At 44.5% G+C, this 19,495-nt stretch overlaps 1 protein-coding gene across 4 annotated transcripts in view; it reads right to left on the bottom strand.

Moving 5' to 3' along the window:
* Positions 1-17,046, bottom strand: part of SKAP1 (src kinase associated phosphoprotein 1) — an 889,984-nt gene extending 872,938 nt beyond the window's left edge. For all 4 annotated transcript variants that reach the window (XM_073572419.1, XM_073572420.1, XM_073572421.1 and 1 more), the window contains exon 1: positions 16,856-17,046. In XM_073572419.1, the coding sequence (XP_073428520.1) occupies positions 16,856-16,907 (52 nt within the window). In that variant the 5' untranslated portion in view covers positions 16,908-17,046. The remainder of the gene's footprint in view (positions 1-16,855) is intronic.
* Positions 17,047-19,495: the final 2,449 nt, after the last annotated feature.

Below are 19,495 nucleotides of genomic sequence, written 5' to 3'. Positions count from 1 at the left end.
AAGACTTACAGAAAACGTTTGACCTCTGTCATTGCCAACAAAGGATATATCACAAAGTATTGAGATGAAATTTTGTTTCTGACCAAATACTTATTTTCCACCATAATATGCAAATAAAATGAAAAAAAAAAAACAGACAATGTGATTTTCTGGATTTTTTTTTCTCAGTTTGTCTCCCATAGTTGAGGTCTACCTATGATGTAAATTACAGACGCCTCTCATCTTTTTAAGTGGTGGAACTTGCACTATTGCTGACTGACTAAATACTTTTTTTCCCCACTGTATGATAAGTGAACGGCGTCACTTATCAAAATTTAGTGGCTGCTGGATGTGTGCACAGGGGTGGCTGGGAAGGGAGGTGAAAAAGAAAAGTGGAAAACAGCCGGCACGAACTTTGATAAGTGAATTGCGTCACTTATCAAAATTTGGCGGCTGCTAAATGTGCACACGGAAACGGCGCAAAGGGGGGTAAAAAGAGGGGGCTGGGGGGATTGGGGTGGATGAATAGAGATCGGACAGGGATCAACAGTTAGGGTTGTAGTTAGGTGGCACAAAAAGGGGAGAAAAAAAATTTAAAACGGCAGGCACAAGCTCTGATAAGTGATGTGCGTCACTTATCAAAGTTTTGCGGCTGCGGGATGTGTGTGCGGAGGTGGCGCAAAGGGGGCTAAGGAAAAAAGCTAGCACAAGTGTTGATCGGTGAACTGCGTCACCAATCAACGCTCGGCGGCTGCGCACGGAGGTGGCGCAAAAGTGGGGTGGAGGGGGGTAAAAATAGGGGGAAGGGGGATGGGGGGATTGGGGGTGGATGAAGAGAGATTGGGCAGGGATCAGTTAGGGTTGTAGTTAGGTGGCACAAAGGGGGGGTGAAAAAAAATGAAAAACGGGATGTGTGTGCGAAGGTGGCACAAAGGGGGCTAAGGAAAAAAAGCGAGTACGAGTGTTGATCGGTGAACTGCGTCACCGATCATCGCTCGACGGCTGCGCACGGAGGTGGTGCAAAAGTGGGGTGGAGGGGGGTAAAAATAGGGGGAAGGGGGATGGGGGGATTGGGCAGGGATCAGTTAAGCTTGTAGTTAGGTGGCACAAAGGGGAGTGAAAAAAATGAAAAACGGGATGTGTGTGCGGAGGTGGCGCGAAGGTGGCTAAGGAAAAAAAAACGAGCACGAGTGTTGATCGGTGAACTGCGTCACCGATCAATGCTCGGCGGTTGCGCACGGAGGGGGCGCAAAAGGGGGGGTGGAGGGGGGATGGAGGATGAAGATATATGGGGGGGTGAAGATAGATTGGGCAGGGGATCAGGGATCAATTAACACTTACAGTTGTAGTTTTCTTTCTTCTGCAGGTATTGTGATGCTACAAGCTGTGGCACCACAATACCCAGCACAGGAGCTCTTGCTGCGTCCGACCTCTCTGCAGGAATCCTCAGCTAGAGTGAGGACCCCTGCAGACAGGTCAGAGGCAGGTCAAGGGCAGGTCACAGAGCAGTCACATCGCTGCTGTGACCTGTCATTGGTTGGATCGAATGATTACATCGATCCCACCAATCCCTGCTCTGCCTGGTGACCATGGTAACTGCCTAGGATCGGAGCTCACAGCTCCGATTCCTAGGCAGGTCTTGGCCAGGTCATCAGCAGGGCACAGAGCGGTCACAGCGTGACCGCAGCTGTGCCCTGTGGCTGGCGCGATCGCCGATCTAATCGATCGCACCAACCACTTCCTGCAGGCCCTGCTGGGCCTGTCCTAGGCTCCGGCCTATGATCAGTGCTATCACAGCACCGATCCGGGCCGGTATCGGCAGGGCACCTCGGCGATATTGCGCCTCTGTGCGCTGCGATTGGCGCGATCAATTAGATCCGCGATCGCGCCAATTTGGGGGCTTTTCTCCTAGGATCGAGTACATCGGTAGGATCCTGTTTTTTCAGCCAATCTGATTGGCTGAAACAAAGAGAAGCGCTGTGATTGGCTGTTCTGAATTGAACAGCCAATCACAGCTCAGAGAGGGGTGGGCCAGGGCGGAGACTGAAAGGGATGCCGAGGCCATCTATCTTGAGGTAAGCTGGCGTCGGCATTTTAATGCGATCACCGCGACTTAAGTCGCGATGTCGCATTAAAGGGCATGACGTAATATTCCGTCCATGGGAATTAGGTCCAGGGTCACATGGACGGATATTACGTCCATTGTAGGTAAGGGGTTAACCTGGAAAGGATGTACCTTAACATATTTCCAGTAAAATCCTTTTTGGTTTTGTTTTGGTATGTTTTTTGGTGCACCGGTAAAAACGGCATGAAACTCTTGTTTAAAGCTGTGAACTAGGAGTCAGGAATGCTTCCAGGGGTGATACCCATGATGTCCCCATGTCATTTGAGCAGTGTTTCCATCATATTCAGACATTTTTAGACCTTTTAAGGACCCCCAGGGGGGATTCGCAGCAAAAATGCTCGGGTCTCCCATAGACTTACATTGGGCTCGTGGTTCTTTCAGAGTACCTGAGTATTCCAATTTGCTCGACCCGAGCATTTTAGTGCTCGCTCATCACTAATCCTCACATCTAAGCTATGGAATCTTTCCTCTCCTAGATTCCTAGGGCTATTACAAAAGGAGGGCAAAATAATCTCTTGGCTCCTAACTTGAGAAACTTTGGGAAGATATACTAGGTCAGGTCTTAGTCCAATCCTATCTTCATATATGGGGGGGGCGCATACGGACAGGGCCTGTATATTGCTTACCCTGCGGGCCAATGTAAGAGACCTTAATAACACTGTGCTACCAAGGTTTTGTCCCTCGGACAATTTTGAGTGTTCCTGATAGATTTTTTCATGCTGATTTCAGAAATGACTGAACGTAAGGTTTTTGAGAAATGATACGAAACATTATAATATTCTGCTATAATTTTAAAAACTCATGAACTTTTTCTGAAACAGTATATTCTGAATTTTCCCCTGAAGTAACATAAATCGCTGATCTACACATATGCAAGCACTTACTATGCGAATTCCGCACAGACGCAGAGAATCATTCGGCTGACTGTGTACGGAGCATACCACATCTCCTGGGAAGGGAGGAATCAAAAGACAATACTGACATACTTAGAGCATGGCTGAATGGACCACGACCTTCAATGTCATTCGCTGTCCCAATGATATGGAGAGAGCAGAGAGATCATGTAACAGATTGCTACTTCTGCCTTACAAATGTAACAGGATATTCAGCAAAGAACAAGAAATCAATAGAATATCCTAACCTTCCTTCAGCCATAAGACCAGTGTCACACGATGAAAGTTTTCGTGTTCTAAAGCCGCCCAAAGTTTGGACAATGGATGACGACGAAGACGAACTAACAAGGTCAGTGGAAAATGAAACTGCTGCAGACCCAGACTTTGAACCTTCTACATCTAATCCACATCTGTTCAGTCAAGCTGATCTGAGAGACTTGGTCAGAGATTTGAAATTCTCAAAAATATTCAGAATTGAGAGTCCTCAGTGGCTGATACCTTTTAATGGCCAACTGAAAAGATGGTAACACATTGCAAGCTTTCAAGACTACTCAGGTCTCTTCATTAGGCATTGACTAATACAAAATCTGAAGAGTCACATATTTATGCACAACACAGCACAGAAAAAAATGCAATAGATAAGACAAGTGACGTGAAGCAGAACTATCATTATGGGAGAGGGAGAAACATAAATATTGGACCAGTTCATAGATAAGGAGTCTGGATATTTTATTGTCCTCTGATTGGGGTCTCCTAATGTGTTGTGATGCCCCCACAAGGTCTTAGGAGCAAATTCCTTAATTGATGTAAAAAGACATAAATCCATGCGACACATTTATTCTAGCATTGAGAGTGTCAAAGGACATCATGAGCTTGTACTCCCAGACTCTTCTATCTCTCTGAGATGTGAAGCTACTTTTCAGTACCAGTAATTTCATATCCATGGTGTTGTGATCAGGCATACAAAAATGTTTTGCCACAAGTAGATCCATTCTTTTTTCTCTTATTGTGTGACGAGAATTCATCCTTGTTCTAAGCTTTTGCCCTGTCTCCCACATACAGACCCCCAGTTGGACATTAAGTACACCACATTAGATGTGATGCAGCTGGAAGTACCTGGGTACCCCCCCGCGTATCGCTGTCAAACAGCTGACATGTGCCAGCAATAGGCGCGAGCTGAATCGCGATCCGCCTGCGCCTATTAAGTAGTTAAATGCCGCTGTCAAACTTGGACAGTGGGCATTTAAATCCACTTCCGGACAAACGATCTGGAAATACGGGCAGCAACGTCCCCAGTCTCCTCGAGACCTCTATGGTTGTTGATGGCAGATTGCTATGAGCGCCACCCTGTGATTCTGCTGCATAGAGGTGATCTGAGCATCACCTCTATGTAACAGAGGCGATCGCGCTATGGCAGCTTCCAGCCTCCTATGAAGGCTATTGAAGCATACCAAAAGTAAAAAAAAAAAAGTATTTAACCCCTTCCAGACCTCTGACGCCACATAGGCGTCATGAAAAGTCGTGCCAATCCGACCCGTGTTGTCATGAATAACCCCCCTGCGCGTCGGGTGACCGCGGTCACTGAAAGGTCACCCGACCCGCACAGAGAGAACCCTTTGTAGTACACCTCAGGGGGGGTAGCTTAGCCCCCATGTGGCTACGATCGCTCTGATTGGCTGTTAAAAGTGAAATGAAATTTGGTGAAACATTACAATCCAGCCATGGCCGATGCTGCAATAGCATCGGGCATGGCTGGAGACACCGATCAACCCCCCCACCAACTGACGTCGCCGATCGGCCGCCGCCACCCACTGACGGCGCCGATCGGGCGCCTTCATCATCTGCTCCCCCTCCCCTCCACCGCCTTCCGATCACCCCCCCTCACCCTGCACGGTGCCTCAGATGTCCCTCTGGCCGTTCCGGTGTCCCGCCGTCCCGGATCATGGGCGCCACCATCTGGGAAAATGGCAGGCGCATGCGCAGTGCGCCCACTGGATTCTGCCGGCTGCAGATTCATTTATTTTGATCACAGTGATAAACTCTCACAGTGATCAAAATAAAAAAAAAAAGTAAATAAACCCCCCCTTTATCACCCCCATAGGAAGGGACAAATAATAAAATAAAGAAAATATTTTTATTTTTCCATTAGGGTTAGAATTAGGACTAGGGTTGGAAATAGGGTTAGGGTTGGAAATAGGGTTAAGATTAGGGTTAGGCTTGTAGTTAGGGTTAGAGTTGGGATTAGGGTTAGGGGTGTGGTTAGTGTTGGGATGAGGGGTGTGTTGGGGTTAGGGTTAGAATTGATGGGTTTCCACTGTTTAGGCACATCACGGGGTCTCCAAATGCGACATGGCGCCACCATTTATTCCAGCCAATTTTGCGTTCAAAAAGTCAAACAGTGCTCCTTCCATTCCAAGTCCCGACGTGTGCCCAAACAGTGGTTTACCCCCACATATGGGGTATCAGTGTACTCAGGAAAAATTGCACAACAACTTTGGGGGTCTAATTTCTCCTGTTACCCTTGGGAAAATAAAAAAACTGGGAGCTAAAAAAATCTTTGTGGAAAAAAAATGATTTTTTATTTTCACGTCTCTGCGTTATAAACTTCTGTGAAGCACTTGGGGGTTCAAAGTGCTCACTGTCAGGAACACCGCACTGCACTTGCTCACTGAGCCAGTGCGCATGTCCTGACTACAAACTTGTGCCCAAAGATACCTGTGGAGCGGGGCAGCAGTGGTGACGATGTGTGCTCCAGGCTCACAGGACCTGTTTCACTGAAGGTAGAAAGCAGTGAAGGACCTACGATCATGTGACTGCAGGGGGTGGGGCTTAGCGTCCTGCTGCTGGAGATAAGTGCAGGATTCTACTACAGGGATCCTCAAATCAGACAACCGGGGGTCATACACAGAGAGGGCAGCGCAGTTCCAGAGTAGTCAGAACGTAAGCAATGAGTCATACACGGAGATAGCAGCAAAGTACAAGAGGGGCAATCAGACTAGTCAGGACATAGGCAATGAGTCAGAAACCAGAGAAGCAGATAAACAGTACAGAATCAAGAGACAAACTCACAACAGGGGACAGAACCGGGTTAGAACCATATAAGCAAACTAGAAGACAATCAGAAGGCACAGGCACACAGGGGTCACCACACTCGGCCAAAGGCACAAGTATAACTGGCAGGGATTGGAGTCTCCCAGGGCTATAAGAAGCCCTCCTTGAGCCAAAGAGAGGCTGCAATAATTAACCCCCGGCGTGCAGGTCAAGCCTGCACTGAGCCCAGGACATTAACCCCTGACGTGCAGGTCAAAACCTGCACTGGGATCATGACACTCACCACACATCTAGATAAGTTCCTTGGGTGGTCTAGTTTCCATGATGGGGTCACTTGTGGGGGGGGTTTCCACTGTTTAGGCACATCAGGGGCTCTGCAAACATAACATGACGCCCGCAGACCATTCCATCAAGTCGTCATTTCAAAACGTCACTACTTCCCTTCCAAGCCCCGATGTGTGCCCAAACAGTGGTCTCCCCCCCACATATGGGATACCAGCATACTCAGGACAAATTGGACAACTTTTGGGGTCCAATTTCTCCTGTTACCCTTGTGAAAATAAAAAATTGCGGGCTAAGAAATCATTTTTGAGGAAAAAATTATTTTCTATTTTCACGGCTCTGCGTTATAAACTTCTGTGAAGCACCTGGGGGTTCAAAGTGCTCATTATGCATCTAGATAAGTTCCTTAGGGGGTCTAGTTTCCAAAATGGGGTAATTTGTTGGGGAGCTCCAAAGTTTAGGCACACAGGGGCTCTCCAAACACGACATGGTGTCCGCTAACTATTGGAGCTAAATGACTCTTCTTCCCTCCTGAGCCCTGCCGTGCGCCCAAACAGTGGTTCCCCCCCACATATGGGGTACCAGCGTACTCGGGACAAACTGGAGAACAACTTTTGGAGTCCAATTTATCCTGTTACCCTTGGGAAAATAAAAAATTGCGGGCTAAAAAATAATTTGAGGAAAAAAAAATATTTTTTTTATTTTCATCGCTCTGCGTTTATAAACTTCTGTGAAGCACTTGGGGGTTCAAAGTGCTCACCACACATCTAAATAAGCTCCTTGGGGGTTCTAGTTTCCAAAATCTGACAGCATGACCTCGCAGCACTCTAACCGGCGGTAATGTTACCGCAGATCAGAACCACCACGCTGGTGTTTCCCAGGCTGTCACACAGATGACAGCGTGGGAAACACCATAGAAAGCCCATCAAAACGCAAACAAAAACTCATCAAATCTGCAAACATTTTTAGAGACTTGCAATTTTGCCTGACTCAATTGAAGTCAATGGGTAAAACGCTAACAATTCACACAAACAAGTGACATGCTGCAGAAAACAACGCCCTGCAAATACTCAAGGAACGTCACAGTGACTCTCCTGCGCCTGCACAGAAGACCCCTGAATACAGTTCCCATGAGAGGATGGGATGAGGTATGTATTTTTAGGGATTTCAGGGCACAGGCGCAGGATTCTGGGGGACCAGTTTAATATTTCTATTACCTTTATGCCCATATTAATAAGTCCTATACATCCCAGGGGGGTGAAAGATTCCCTTTAATAGCTCAAAACGAGGTGACAGATTCCCTTCAAGACCTATGGGCTGGACAGAGATCTTAATGAAAATCTGCCTTGAGAGCATTTTTTTTTTTTTTAAATGAAAGGGGGTGTACTCAGGGAGATGTATGTCCGACCCACAGATTTTAAAGGTAACCCGTCACCTCGTTTTGCCGCTATAAGATGCGGCCACTGCCTTTTGGGGCTTATCTACAGCATTCTATAATGCTGTAGATAAGCCCCCAGTCCGACCTGAAAGAGAAGAAAAACAAAGTTTTATTATACTCACCTGGGGGGTGGTCCGGTTCAAAGGGTGTCGCAGGTCCCGGGTCCGGCGCCGCCCATCTTCAAGCGATGTCATCATCCTGCTTGCTTCGTGCAACACTCCTGCGCAAGCGTACTGATCTGCCCTGTTGAGGGCAGAGCAAAGTACTGCAGTGCGCAGGCGCCGGGAAAGGTCAGAGAAGCCCAGCGCCTGCGCACTGCAGTACTTTCCTCTGAGACGTTACTGGTGAGACTCTGCACAGTACACACATACAGCTTGGGCAAAAATTAAGAGACCACTGAAAAATTTTAAAGCTTTGTAAAATTGCAGCCGCCTCCGTCTCAAGCTGGATCAATTTTTTTTTTTTTTTTTTCCTCTTGTTCCTAATTGATGTGGATGCTCACCACAGTCTGTGCTGGGCGCTGGCAGGCTTGGGGATTGCATTGCAGACGGGTAAGCTGACTACACTTTCTTTACTTATCCTGCATATAGGAGCCTGTTACAAACTGTTCCTGCCGTGCACTTCACTCCAGCTGCCATTTGCCATTCCTTTTGTAGGTAACTTGATGTCATCCTGCGGTTGCTGAGTGACATTCGAATAAGATGATGGTCATCCCGGTCAGTGAAGGGTCGTCTTGTTGTAATGGACTGCCGTGTTTGAAATTTTAAGGATGGAGGCAATATGATGCTCACTGTATCACTCTGCTAGTAAAGCCAGAATTGAGCCCTTCTTTTCAACTCCTTTGGCATGTGTAAAAGTTATTTTTCATTCATTCCTATTACTTTTGGAATATTACTAGCACTTGTTTTGCCATCCAGCTTGTCCTATTGCAAGAGGATTGTGAACACCACAGCGGGGTTTTTATACTTTCCTTCATTAAAAAAATATTTGGTTCAGGTGATCACCTAATTAGAAGCACATTAAGTAGAATGAGGTGTACTCTGGTTGGAATTCAACTGATACTGCTATGGAATAGCTGTCAGACATGTAGAGAAACTGATTTTTATAAAACTGTGCAGTAGTCTCATAATTTTTGCCAGAGCTGTAGTCACTATATGGTAGTTATATCAGTCTTAGGGCTCCTGACCACTTGTGATGAAATCGGACGAATTCAATCCGATTAAAAAAAAAAAAAAAAAATCAAATTGAATTCGGACCAAAGTTAATCTATGATTGTGTGCTCATCAGCGTTTTTATCTTCCAGTTCGGATCAGATCACGATCAGGCTAGAGAAAAAAAAAAAAAAAAAAAAAAAAGACGCAGCATGCGGCGATTGTAATCAGAAAACAGATCGCATCCCGCAATAGAAGTCAATGGGTGTGATATCATATACTAATTATATATATGGAAAACAGCACAAAAAAAAAATGAAAAAAAGTGGACACGCCACTGGGCAATTTGCACCTCCTATAAATAGAAAACCACAACGCAGACGGTGACAACCCTGGCACACCCTGCAGACACGTTTCCTGCAGCAGTGCTCCAGGTGCGCCGTACGTCTGTGGAGAAAACCCAATCTACATGAAGATTTCATCCATTATAAGTTTATGCTTAGAACATACAACACTGCCCTTCACCTCTCAAAACAAACCTATTTCAACACCCTCATCACCTCACTGTCCAATAACCCTAAACGTCTCTGACACTTTTCATTCTCTACTCAACCCAAGAGTACAGGCCCCAACCACGGAGCTTCGAGCTGACGATCTGGCCAATTACTTCAAAGAAAAAAATTGACCAGATCCGACAGGAAATGATCTCCCAATCACCTCATACCATGCACTGTCCTCCCTCCCCAACTGCATCTAGCTCACTCTCTGATTTTGAACCAGTCACAGAAGAAGTAAGCAGGCTCCTTGCATCTTCTCGCCCAACCACTTGCACCAGTAACCCATTTCCGTCACATCTCCTCCAGTCCCTTTCCCCTGCTGTCACCCCTCACCTAACTAAAATATTTAACCTCTCTCTCTTCTGGTATCTGTCCCTCCTCATTTAAACATGCCATCATACATCCACTACTTAAAAAACCATGCCTCGACCAAAACTGTGCCGCTAACTATAGACCTGTCCCTGTCTCTAATCTTCCCTTCATCTCTAAACTCCTGGAACGCCTGGTCCACTCCCATTTTATCCGCTATCTCTTTGATAACTCTCTTCTCGACCCTCTCCAATCCGGTTTCCGCTCTTTACACTCTTCTGAAACTGCCCTCTCTAAAGTCTCTAATGATCTCCTAACAGCTAAATCAAATGGTCAATACTCCATGCTAATTCCCTTGGATCTCTCTGCAGCATTCGACACTGTAGATCATCAGCTCCTCCTCACTATGCTCAGTTCCATTGGCCTCAAGGACATCATTCTCTCCTGGTTCTCCTTCTAGCTCTCTGACCGCTCCTTTACTGTATCTTTTGCTGATTCCTCCTCCTCTCATCTTCCCCTTACTGTTGGGGTTCCTCAAGGATCAGTCCTAGGCCCCCACTTCTTCTCTTTGTACACTGCCCCTATTGGTCAAACAATAAGTAGATTTGGTTTCCAGTACCATCTCTATGCTGATGACACCCAATTATACACTTCTCCTGACATCACGCCTGCCTTTCTAGAAAACACCAGCGATTGTCTAAACGCTGTGTCTAACATCATGTCCTCACTGTATCTGAAACTGAACCTGTCAAAGACAGAACTCCTTGTGTTTCCTCCCGCTAATGTACCTATACCCGACCTTGCCATTTCCGTGTGTGGTTCCACTATTACTCCCCAGCAACATGCCCGCTGTCTTCGGGTCACACTTGACACCAAGTTTTCCTTTGCCCCCCACATCCGATCACTGGCTCGCTCTTGTTATCTGAACCTCAAAAACATTTCTAGAATTCGACATTTTCTTACTTTTGACTCTGCAAAAATTCTTACCGTTTCTCTTATTCATTCTCGTCTCGACTATTGTAACTCTCTTCTAATCAGTCTCCCTCTTACCAAACTCTCCCCCCTCCAATCTGTCTTGAATGCTGCAGCCAGGATCATGTTCCTCGCCAATCGTTATACCGATGCCTCTACCTTGTGCAAGTCATTACACTGGCTACCCATCCACCCCAGAATCCAGTACAAACTTATTACCCTCACCCACAAAGCTTTACATGGCTCAGCACCACCCTACACAGGCCCTCCGTTCTGCTGATGACCTGAGGTTAGCATCCTCAACAATCAGAACCTCCCACTCCCGTCTCCAAGACTATACACGTGCTGTGCCAATTCTTTGGAATGCACTTTCCAGGTCAATACGATTAGTCCCCAATCCCCACAATTTTAAGCGTGCCCTAAAAACGCATTTATTCAGACTAGCCTACCGCCTCAACAAATTAACCTAATCAATCCCCGTGTGGCACAGCCAAAAGGTTTACCATAAGCAGGTTCCCCGCATCATGTTCCCACATGCTTTATGCATCCATTAGCCCTCTGTGTCTGTACTGATACACACTTAACATTATGGCTGGTCCATACATTCAGGGCAATTGTTACCACCCACCCACCTTTCATGTCTACCCTTTTCCTCATATATTGTAAGCTTGCGAGCAGGGCCCTCATTCTTCTTGGTATCTGTTATGATCTATGTGATTATTGTTATGCTGTAATGTCTATCGTCTCTACATGTCCCCTCTGAAATGTAAAGTGCTACGGAATATGTCGGTGCTATAGAAGTAAAATTTTTTATTATTATTATTATTAAAGGCTATTTTTTTTTTTTTTCATTTTCTTGTGCCGTTTTCCTTTTTTTTCATTCTATTGTTGGTAACCATTGAACTCTTGGTTGGGAAAGCTTTGCACATTATTTGATATATATATATATATATATATATATATTGCGAGTGCTGTGCGATTTCTACGCACTACTGTCCTTTGAAAAGCCAGCAATTCATATGCAGCTACTGTAAAAACACAGACAGGTTAGCATAGAAAAGATAAATTACACATAGAATAGGTGTGTGTATATATTTATTTAAATATCTATAAAAATTAAATTACCAGTACATAGATATATTTATAGTGCCCAGAAATATAGATATAAGAAAAGCCGGTAATTCATTTGTCGGCTTCTGTAAAATGAATGCAGAAGCTGACAGAATAGAAGACATGGTTTACATACAGTAAACCATTGCAGAACAGATTTATTTACCGTATGTCAGTGACTAATACTGTTAGCAGTATGTGTGTGTCAAATTTGGGACCTGTAGGTATTTAAAGAATGTACTCACGGGAAAAACTGGCGCAGGCTCCTGCGCAATTTTCTGCACAAGAGAGAGATAAGCAGTGACTGAGGGCAGATATTAACAGCCTAGAGAGGGACCATGGTTATTGCGCCCCCCTGACTAAAAGCATTGCCCCCAGCCACCCCAGAAAAGGCGAAAAGATGCGCCAATTCTGGCACTTAGCCTCTTCATCCCACTGCCCTGTAGCAGTGGCATATGGGGGTAATAAGGGGTTAATGTCACCTTTGCATTGTAAGGTGACATTAAGCCTGGTTAGTAATGGAGAGGTGTCAATAAGACACCTATCCATTACTAATCCTGAGGTTTGTAAAGGGAATAAACACACACACCCAGAATAAAGTATTTTAATTAAATAAAAGAACACACAGTTTTGACATCTTTATTTTTCTGCTAAATCCAAACGATACTCTCGGTCTTCTGTAAAAATTGTCCACGATAGTTTTTCCCCATGAATAAATTTTTTTATTAAATATCTACAGGTCCCAAATATTTCACACATATACGACTAACACTATTAGTCACTGACATATAGTAAACCATTTCAGAACAGTTAAATTTATATATGTAAACAATGTCTCCTATCCTGTCGGCTTCTGTAATGATTTTACAAAAGCCGACAAATGAATTAACGGCTATTCTGCTATATCTCTATGAAATATTATATTGTATATATATATATTGTTTTCTAATATATATAATTATACAGTATAGAGACATATATATATATATATATATATATATATATATATATATATATATATATATATAGAATTTTATCTCTATATATAAAAATGTATGTATGTATGTGTGCATCACCAACCAACCACGAAGCATCTTTCATTTCACCAGAGCTGTTCAAAAGAAGCTGAGCTGTGATTGGTTGCTATGAGCAAGTTTTTCCACTTGACAACACCTCAGCAGACACTGACATGTTGGGAGAAATCTAGCATCCCTGGGAACATAAGCTCCCAGCCATCATCTGTCCCCCAGAAAGGAGCAGAGAGCACATGACAGAAATGAATCCCCTCTCCCGTGCCTATATACCCATACATCTTCCTCTTAAAGGGATCATTGGTATGGGAGTCAGAGCAAATCCATCCAGCGCTTCTCTTAAAGGGATCCCCCGTATGGAAGTTAAGACCGTTCCACTCAGCTCTGTGGTTCTGACCCCAGGGTCTCTTAAAGGGATCATTGGTATGGAAGTTAGGGAAAATCCACTCTGCACTTTGGTACTGACCTCAGGCCTCTCAAAGGGATCTCCAGTATGGAAGTTAGGGTAAATCCCTCAGCGCTCTGATTCTCATCCCAGGCTTCTATTAAAGGGATCATTGATATGGAAGTCAGGGCAAATCCACTCAGCATTCTGGTTCTGATGCCAGGCCTCTCTTAAAGGGATCCCCGATATGGAAGTTAGGACCGTGCCACTCAGCGCTCTGGTTCTGACCCCAGGCTGACAAGATGATGTGGGATATTAGGGGGAGTAGTCCGGAGGCTCTAGGTGGATGGATTACAACGTGGGACTTGACTGTACGGCGGACAGGTATGGGATATTGTTGCTATTTTATTTTGGCTTTTTTACAGGAGAAAAATGGATTAGATTGGGAGTTAAATAAAGGTGGAAAAAATGTGTTTATTTAGTAAATAAAAAGTCTTTAGTATTAATGTGTTTTTTAACCCTTTCAGACTAGTGGATTAATAATGGATACAGTTGTGGCCAAAAGTATTGACACCCCTGCAATTCTGTCAGATAATACTCAGTTTCTTCCTGAAAATGATTGCAAACACAAATTCTTTGGTATTATTATCTTCATTTAATTTGTCTTAAATGAAAAAACGCAAAAAGAATTGTCCTAAAGCCAAATTGGATATAATTCTACACCAAACATAAAAAAGAGGGTGGACAAAAGTATTGGCACTGTTCGAAAAATCATGTGATGCTTCTCTAATTTGTATAATTAACAGCACTTGTAACTTACCTGTGGCACCTAACAGGTGTTGGCAATAACAATCACACTTGCAGCCAGTTGACATGGATTAAAGTTGACTCAACCGCTGTCCTGTGTCCTTGTGTGTACCACATTGAGCATGGAGAAAAGAAAGAAGACCAAAGAACTGTCTGAGGACTTGAGTAACCAAATTGTGAAGAAGCATGAGCAATCTCAAGGCTACAAGTCCATCTCCAAAGACCTGAATGTTCCTGTGTCTACCGTGCGCAGTGTCATCAAGAAGTTTAAAGCCCATGGCACTGTGGCTAACCTCCCTAGATGTGGATGGAAAAGAAAAATTGACAGATTTCAACGCAAGATTGTGCGGATGTTGGATAAAGAACCTCGACTAACATCCAAACAAGTTCAAGCTGCCCTGCAGTCCGAGGGTACAACAGTGTCAACCCATACTATCCGTCGGCATCTGAATGAATAGGGACTCTATGGTAGGAGACCCAGAAAGACCCCACTTCTTACCCCGAGACATAAAAAAGCCAGGCTGGAGTTGGCCAAAACTTACCTGAAAAAGCCTAAAACGTTTTGGAAGAATGTTCTCTGGTCAGATGAGACAAAAGTAGAGCTTTTTGGGCAAAGGCATCAACACAGAGTTTACAGGAGAAAAAAAAGAGGCATTCAAAGAAAAAAAACACGGTCCCTACAGTCAAACATGGCGGAGGTTCCCTGATGTTTTGGGGTTGCTTTGCTGCTTCTGGCACTGGACTGCTTGACCGTGTGCATGGCATTATGAAGTCTGAAGATTACCAACAAATTTTGCAGCATAATGTAGGGCCCCGTGTGAGAAAGCTGGGTCTCCCTCAGAGGTCATGGGTCTTCCAGCAGGACAATGACCCAAAACACACTTCAAAAAGCACTAGAAAATGGTTTGAGAGAAAGCACTGGAGACTTCTAAGGTGGCTAGCAATGAGTCCAGACCTGAATCCCATAGAACACCTGTGGAGAGATCTAAAAATGGCAGTTTGGAGAAGGCACCCTTCAAATATCAGGGACCTGGAGCAGTTTGCCAAAGAAGAATGGTCTAAAATTCCAGCAGAGCATTGTAAGAAACTCATTGATGGTTACCGGAACCAGTTGGTCGCAGTTATTTTGGTTAAAGGTTGTGCAACCAAGTATTAAGCTGAGGGTGCCAATACTTTTGTCTGGCTCATTTTTGGAGTTTTGTGTGAAACGATCAATGTTTTGCTTTTTGCTTCATTCTCTTTTGTGTTTTTTCATTTAAGACAAATTAAATGAAGATAATAATACCAAAGAATTTGTGTTTGCAATCATTTTCAGGAAGAAACTGAGTATTATCTGACAAAATTGCAGGGGTGTCAATACTTTTGGCCACAACTGTAGGTGTCTTATTGACACCCTTCCATTATTAACCAGGCTCCATTATTAACCCCTTATCACCCCATATGCCACCTGCTACAGGGCAATGGGAAGAGAGAGGTTAAGTGCCAGAATTGGCACATCTTACAGATGCGCCTTTTCTGGGGTAGCTGGGGCAGATTTTTTTTAGCCTGGGGGGGGGCAAAAACAATGGTCCCTCTCTAGGCTATTAATATCTGCTCTGTCACTGGCGGAGAAAATTGCGCTAGAGCCGACGCAAGTTTTTTCCGTGAATTAATCCTTTAACACCTACACTACTAACATTATTAGTTAGGGACATATATAAATTTTACGGATATGCAATGGTTTACTGTATATAAACCATGTCTCATATCCTGTTGGGTTCTGTAATGATTTTACAGATGCCGACAAATGAATTTTCACCTATTCTGCTATATCTCTATGAAATATATATACTGTACATACACACTGTGTATACATGCATTTTATCTTTTTTATAGTATTTTAACCTTTTAATTTTAAATTTACAGTACAGCACACTGAATTGCCGGCTTTTCTAAAGGACACCGGCGCATATTTCTCGCAAGTCACACGTATAGTCCGTGTGTAATCTGTTATTTTCTCGCACCCATAGACTTGCATTGGCTGGCGAGTCTCGGCCGAGATACGTTGGAAATCGCAGCATGCTATGATTTCTCTCACACATGTAATACGGGCGAGATAAAAACGGATGATGAGAGCTGCCCCATAGATTAACGTTGGTCCGAGTGCTATACGATTTTTTTAAAGCACAGCACTCGTCCATATTTCTCTCTAGTATGACTCTAGCCTAAAAGTGGTTAGCAGTCGGCGACATTGTTATACACATCAAAATTAGGCAACTAAAAACTTTATTTGGCTCAAGTTATTTTTCCCCTCACTTCAGAATAGTCTCCTGGGCAATATTTTCAGTGTGGCACGCTACACGTGGGCACTGCCAGCATCACGTACGGTACACTGTGATCACTAGGGACAGTGGTACATCACTGCTAATAGCCTATGGAGGTAACATTGATAATCAGTTTTTTTTGCGCAAAATCTCAGGTAACAACAAAGTGCCATATGATATGAGGCAAGGTAAACATCAGGAAGCGACTAGGCCACCATGTGATTTACCTAAAGTCTTATGTAAGGTGCCACCACTTTCGCAGTTTCAGTTTGCTCCAAAATGTCTCCCTATCCCTTTGTAAAGTTTACGACACAATTGTTAGATACACAGAGAACAGATCGATGAGGACACCTGGAATACCTCAGCACTCCCCCAATGACACCTTGCCTCTCTATAGCATGACCGCCCGGAGAAGTGAACACTAGTTATTACAGGACAGCCCGCTCCCTCCTGGTCAGTCACCTTTGAGAAGGATAACCACGTCCCGCGGAAGAGCCGAGCTCTGCGTCATCATGTCACGCTATGGATGGAGCGGTACCTCAGGCTGAGGCTCGGACCGTTACACTCGCAGCTTGAGGGGGCGTGGTCACGTGGCAAGAAGCGGGCGGGAAATTTACTTCAGCGGAGGCTCGGAGTGTGAGGTCTGTGCAGGATGTGTGACGCAGGTGCCTCTCTGTATAGTGTAGAGAGGCGCGGGCATGGCGTCAGAAAGGGGTCGGACTCGTAATGTCGTATACTCTCTGAAGTACAGTATATAGTTGTATTGTAAGCAGCATTCCTCTGGTCTAGTAAGTAAACAGGGAAAATATTAGGGGGTGACAGCAGGTGAAATGTAGGATAAGATTTTCCTCAGCGCATTCACCCATTACATGAATATGAGGCATAGAAAAGACTAATGAGTTAGGTAGGGTCAGGACCCTCAGCCGCTCCACACTTCACAATAGTTGGACCGTATTCATGCATCCGTATTTTTTTCTCAGGCCGGGGTCACACTAACCGACGCAAAATACGGTCAGTATTTTACATGCGTAATACGGATGAATGGCCCCTAAACAGTGCTCCGTATGTCATCCGTAATCAAGGTGTGGTCGCGTATTTTGCGCGTGTAAGCATCCGTATGTAATCCGTATGGCGAGATTTTCTCGCAGGCTTGCAAAATGGACATATAATGGAGCCCTATGACAGGGTTTCTAACAGAAACCAAAGAATAGATATAGACACATAGAATGCATATATATATATGTGTGTGTGTGTGTGTGTGTGTGTTTTCTATGTGTTTACAGTATATCTATTCTTTCTTTCTTTATTAAACCTGTCAGTGTGAGTTTCCTGTATAGCGCACTGAATTGCCGGCTTTGCTAAAAGACACCGGGTGCGTATTTCTCGCAGGTCACATGTGTGGTCTGTGTGTAAAGCGTATTTTTTGCGCACCCATAGACTTGCATTGGCGTACTACGGCCGTAGTACGCTGACAATCGCAGCATGCTGCGATTGGCACGGACTGTAGAATACGGATGAGAAATATACGGCTGGTGCGAGGGACCCCATAGAAAATCATTTGTCTAATGCGTGCTTTTAGCGCCTCTCACTCGGCCGTATTCCTCGCCAGTGTGACCCCGGCCTCATACGCAAAACCCTGGACGATTTTCATTAATGTTTGGTCCAAATTATTCCCATATGTGTCATCCATTTTTATTGGATGCAAAAAACAAAATGACCTGCTTGTTGCCCCATAGACTATAATGGCCCACATTTATCAAAATGGTGTAATTGTCACCAAACTTATCTTTCCAATGCAACCTTTGATAAATATGCAGCAGAGGAGCAGTATGTAGTTGTACAAATTCGTCACTACATATTTATCAAATTTCGCACTGTTATGATAAATTTGGTGATAGTTACACCAGGGGAGCTTTTTAAAGATGATCTGTTGCTTGCTCAAAAAATTGAGTCAAATACTTATGTAAAAATCCCTGAGTCTACCACTCTTCCGTTTTATGCTACATTGTAGAGATATTCACATTTGTTGCTGTTAGAGCGCAATATGTGAAATCTCTGCTTGTAGTGTAACTGGTTGTTCCTTTATAAGTTTCTTCTGCGTGCATGTGCATTCACCCCTCCTTCCCTGGCAATCACAGCTCATGAGCTGATCTACCAGTCTTAGGTCGGGATCACACATGCGAGGAATATGGCCAAGTTTTGCATGTTAATACCCTGCACTGCCACTGGCACTCGGGAGCTGAGCATGCGGCTGCATGTATTGCTATGCGGTCGCACGCTCCGATCCGAGTGCCGGCGGCAGTGCTGGGTATTAATATGCGAGACTCGGCAGTATTCCTCGCATGTGTGATCCCGGCCTTAGACTGTGCCAAGCTGTGATTGGCAGCATCTGAGGGGCAGGGGCATAACTGCTGTCGCAGAGGTTGCAACCGGGCTTGTGCGGGTGGAGGCCCTGCGGGTTAGCAGTCTGCCGACACCAGCAGAAACTTCAACTAAAAGTGCGTCCTCGAACGCACATCCAGTTGAATTCTATTGCAGTAAACACTCCTTCCCGGCCAATCAGAGGCCAGCAGCTGACATTGGCGTGCACATGACTGGGGGCGCAAGGCAGTGATATTATGAACTCCTGTCGCTTCCAGCTTCAGAAGAGGACACCAGGCAGTGGGGAGAGCAGATGGGAGGTGAGTGTAATGGTTTATTTTTTTTCCATTCCTTAAATAACAGCGGCAGAACAAGAAATATATGCCACGATAAGGGACATATTACCAGGATGGGGACCAGGATAAGGGACATACCGTATATCCCAGGATGGGGGATATACAGTGGCATGTATGTAATATGTTTAGCACCCCTGATCAAAATTACTGTTATTGTGAACAGTTAAGCAAGTTGATTAAATTATCTCTAAAAGGCCTAAAGTTAAAGATGACACCTTTTAATTTGTATTTTAAGCAAATATATACTGTATTTTTTATATATATATATATATATAATATATATATATATAATGTAAAAAATTACAAACAGGAAAATGGGCCAATACAAAAGTTTGGGCACCCTTGGAGATTTGTGTGTGCAGATAACTTTGATCAAGGTTTCAGA

The sequence above is a fragment of the Dendrobates tinctorius genome, unplaced genomic scaffold, assembly GCF_039654945.1.
Source record: "Dendrobates tinctorius isolate UK_male_01 unplaced genomic scaffold, ASM3965494v1 ptg000032l, whole genome shotgun sequence".
Classification (NCBI taxonomy): Eukaryota; Metazoa; Chordata; class Amphibia; order Anura; family Dendrobatidae; genus Dendrobates; species Dendrobates tinctorius.
The sequence above is the reverse complement of the archived record's forward strand: the minus strand, read 5'-3'. Positions and strand labels throughout refer to the sequence as shown.